Source organism: Tenrec ecaudatus, chromosome 2 (assembly GCF_050624435.1).
Source record: "Tenrec ecaudatus isolate mTenEca1 chromosome 2, mTenEca1.hap1, whole genome shotgun sequence".
Classification (NCBI taxonomy): Eukaryota; Metazoa; Chordata; class Mammalia; order Afrosoricida; family Tenrecidae; genus Tenrec; species Tenrec ecaudatus.
Window position 1 is genome coordinate 141,844,555 of NC_134531.1, and position 2,743 is coordinate 141,847,297.

Below are 2,743 nucleotides of genomic sequence, written 5' to 3' on the forward strand. Positions count from 1 at the left end.
ATGATTCCAACTCAGAGGCTTCTGAGGCCATGCATCCTTTTGATGTCTAGTGAAGTGGTGGGTAGGTTTGAAGCGCTGACCTTGTGATTAACAATCCAACACTTACCCAACAGTGCTGTGAGGGCTCCTTTCTAGAGGCCAGCCAAATGTTTCGTTCTCGAGTCAGCACCATTAGGAACTGACTGATGTGACCAAGGAGGCTGTAAGCTAATCAAGCCCATGCCCAGCGCCCCCTTCCCCTCCCCTCCGGGTGTTCCCACTGCTTCAGGGCCAGGAGCCCGAGGATCTGGGCTGAAACTGCAGACGGGTCTCCCGAGTGAGTGTGGTCCCTGGGCTCCTTACGTTTCAGACCGACAACTGTTTGCATTTTGCAGGAAGCAGGGGTCCTTAGCACCCTTCCGCTCCTTACATTTGAGGACTCGCCAGCCCTCACCCCTGCCCTTTCCAAATGGTTTAGAACCACTGGATTAGATGACCTGCAACATCCTTTTTAGTCAGAATCTCTGTAAGCTCCTCGGGGCCAGGTGACTTCTGACCCCATTTCAAACAGTCATACACCACGAGTCCTTAGAATCAGGTCAACTCTGTAAATGGTCAAGGTTAGGGCATGTTTCCATTCCCTAGGGGGTGCCTGAAAGTCTCCCCAGCTGGGTTTATTCATCCACCCCCCTTAGACCTCCAGCTGGGCCCCCAGAGCTGGCCCTCTACTCTGAGCTGCTGACACTCAGACCCTGCTTTGCCCAGATGGTTCTGGTCAAGCAGTGGCTCTTCTGAGCCTTCGGGGCCCAGAGAAGCAGAGAGCAGAGGGGAGGGCTCCAGGTAGAAGGCCCTGACCTGTAGCAGGGTCTCCTCAGGGATCCAGTTCCTGGGGATTTTAACCAGCAGGCCGGGCTTCCTTGAGACTGCCCTGAGGAAAACTTCCAGGACAAGGAACTGACCCTTGGGGACAAGCTGGAGAGGCGGAAGCATCTAATATCAAATGGCTACTTCTAGAACGTGGCGCGACCAATGACCAGAGCGTTTCAACACTGGTTCTAATGAGCCTTTTTTTTTATTCTAGAAACGCGGCCCCTGGAACTGGGTGGGGTGGGGTGCCTCCCTCTGACCGCCAGGCGCTGCAGGTCCAACCCTGCCCCCATCCACGGCGCCCTCCCACACCGTGTATGCGAGAGGGAGCAGAGTCCTTGGAACCTGGCGGGGCTCACTCTACCCCCGGGTCCTGCCACTTCCCCCAGGGTAGGATGGGGGAGGGTGGGGTGAGGGTGGGGGTGACACAGCGGCGCAAAAGGACCATCATGTCATAGTCCAGCTGAGTTCACGCCGGGTCTAGTGGGGCCCTCAGCGTACGAGTTGAGGTAGCAGCCGTGAGGAGACAGCCCACGGGGTCAGAGTCCAGAGAGGGGCAGCTGGATTCTCGCAGTGCGCTCGCCTCGCCTGCCCCACTGCGTGCGAAGTGAGAAAGTGGGCCGGGGCCAGGAACACCCGGCGTACCTTGCTTGCATCGCCTTCCAGGGAGCCGGTGTCCAGGGGGAAAGACAGGCGCGGGCAGGGGATCCGAACCTTGCAATCCCCAGGGAGTGGGCGCAGGACCCCCGTGGCCTCCCAGCTCCTCCTTTTCCCTGGGTGCCCCGGGTGCCGCCCGAGGGCTGGAAGGGTCTCTCTCTGGCCGGTTCCGGCGCAGTGCCGGCTCAGAGGCTCAGGTCCTGGCGGGCGGCGGCCGGGCGCCCCGCGGCCCTGGCTCAGTCCGCCGCTACACGGGCCGCGTCTTCCAGGGCGCGCGGGCGTCGCGCAGCGAGCGGTCGTGGGGCAGCGCGGCGAAAGCCGAGTGGCGCAGCTGGCAGCCGATGAAGAGGACGACGAGCGCCACGGAGAGCAGCAGCAGGAAGAACAGCAGCAGGTAGGTCGGCAGGTCGGGCTTGGCGGCCGCGCCGTCCCGCACCCCGCGCGCGGTGGCCAGTTCCAGCGGCAAAGCGCCCTCCGCCTTGGCCGTGGCTCCCGGGGCCAGCATGCCGCCCACCGCCGCCTCGGGGCCGCCCGTGGCGTTGAACACGTCGCCGTACATGGCCCGCGGGTCCGGCTGGCCCCGACCAGACCGCCTCACTGGGTCGTGTGCGGGCTGGCGCCGCCCGGCGCCTCCATGGCGCGTCCTGCCCGGCCGGCAGCGCGCAACTGGCCGCCGCGACTCGGTGCCTCGGGGTCAGCTGGGGGCGCAGACACCTGGCGACGCGGCCGCGCTCTCGCCTCCTGCGGCCGGAGGATCCCAAGGCTGGGAGCTGTGAGGCTCCCGGCTCGCCTTTCTCGGATTTTCCGTTTCCTGCGGTCGCCACCCGAAGCCCTGGGTCACAGATCCGTCCTACAGGCTTTGGGTCGCCCTCGGCAGTGCTGGAGAGCGGTCGGGGTCCCTACTTAGAACGCGGACGCAGAGTCCCGTCCGCCGGCAAATCCTCCGCGTCCGTCACCGATCCCTCGGGCGCCACAAGAGTGTCCCCTCTGGCTCTAGTGGCGGAGCCCCTCTCTTTTCCGCAGGAGCCAGAACTCTGGGGCTGTTCTGAGCGTGCAGAGGTCCCGGGCGGGAGGCGGGACTGGCGGCGGCCCCCGGGGAGCGACTGTGGACCAATGAGGGCGAGGGAAGACAGAGGCTGCCTGCCCCTGGACATCACTCAGAGGGATACAAAGAGAAAGAGGCAGAGGGAGGGTGGGATGGAGACACAGGGCGGAGATAAGGGAGCAACAAAGTGTCTCC

The 2,743-nt window shown here is 63.9% G+C and overlaps 1 protein-coding gene across 1 annotated transcript; it reads right to left on the bottom strand.

Annotated features, from left to right (window-relative positions):
- Positions 1-1,047: 1,047 nt before the first annotated feature.
- On the bottom strand, positions 1,048-2,536 carry SMIM32 (small integral membrane protein 32). Its single transcript, XM_075543119.1, has one exon. It carries the CDS (start codon positions 2,060-2,062, stop codon positions 1,751-1,753), a length of 312 nt encoding a protein of 103 aa, XP_075399234.1. The 5' UTR covers positions 2,063-2,536; the 3' UTR covers positions 1,048-1,750.
- Between the last annotated feature and the right edge of the window lie 207 nt (positions 2,537-2,743).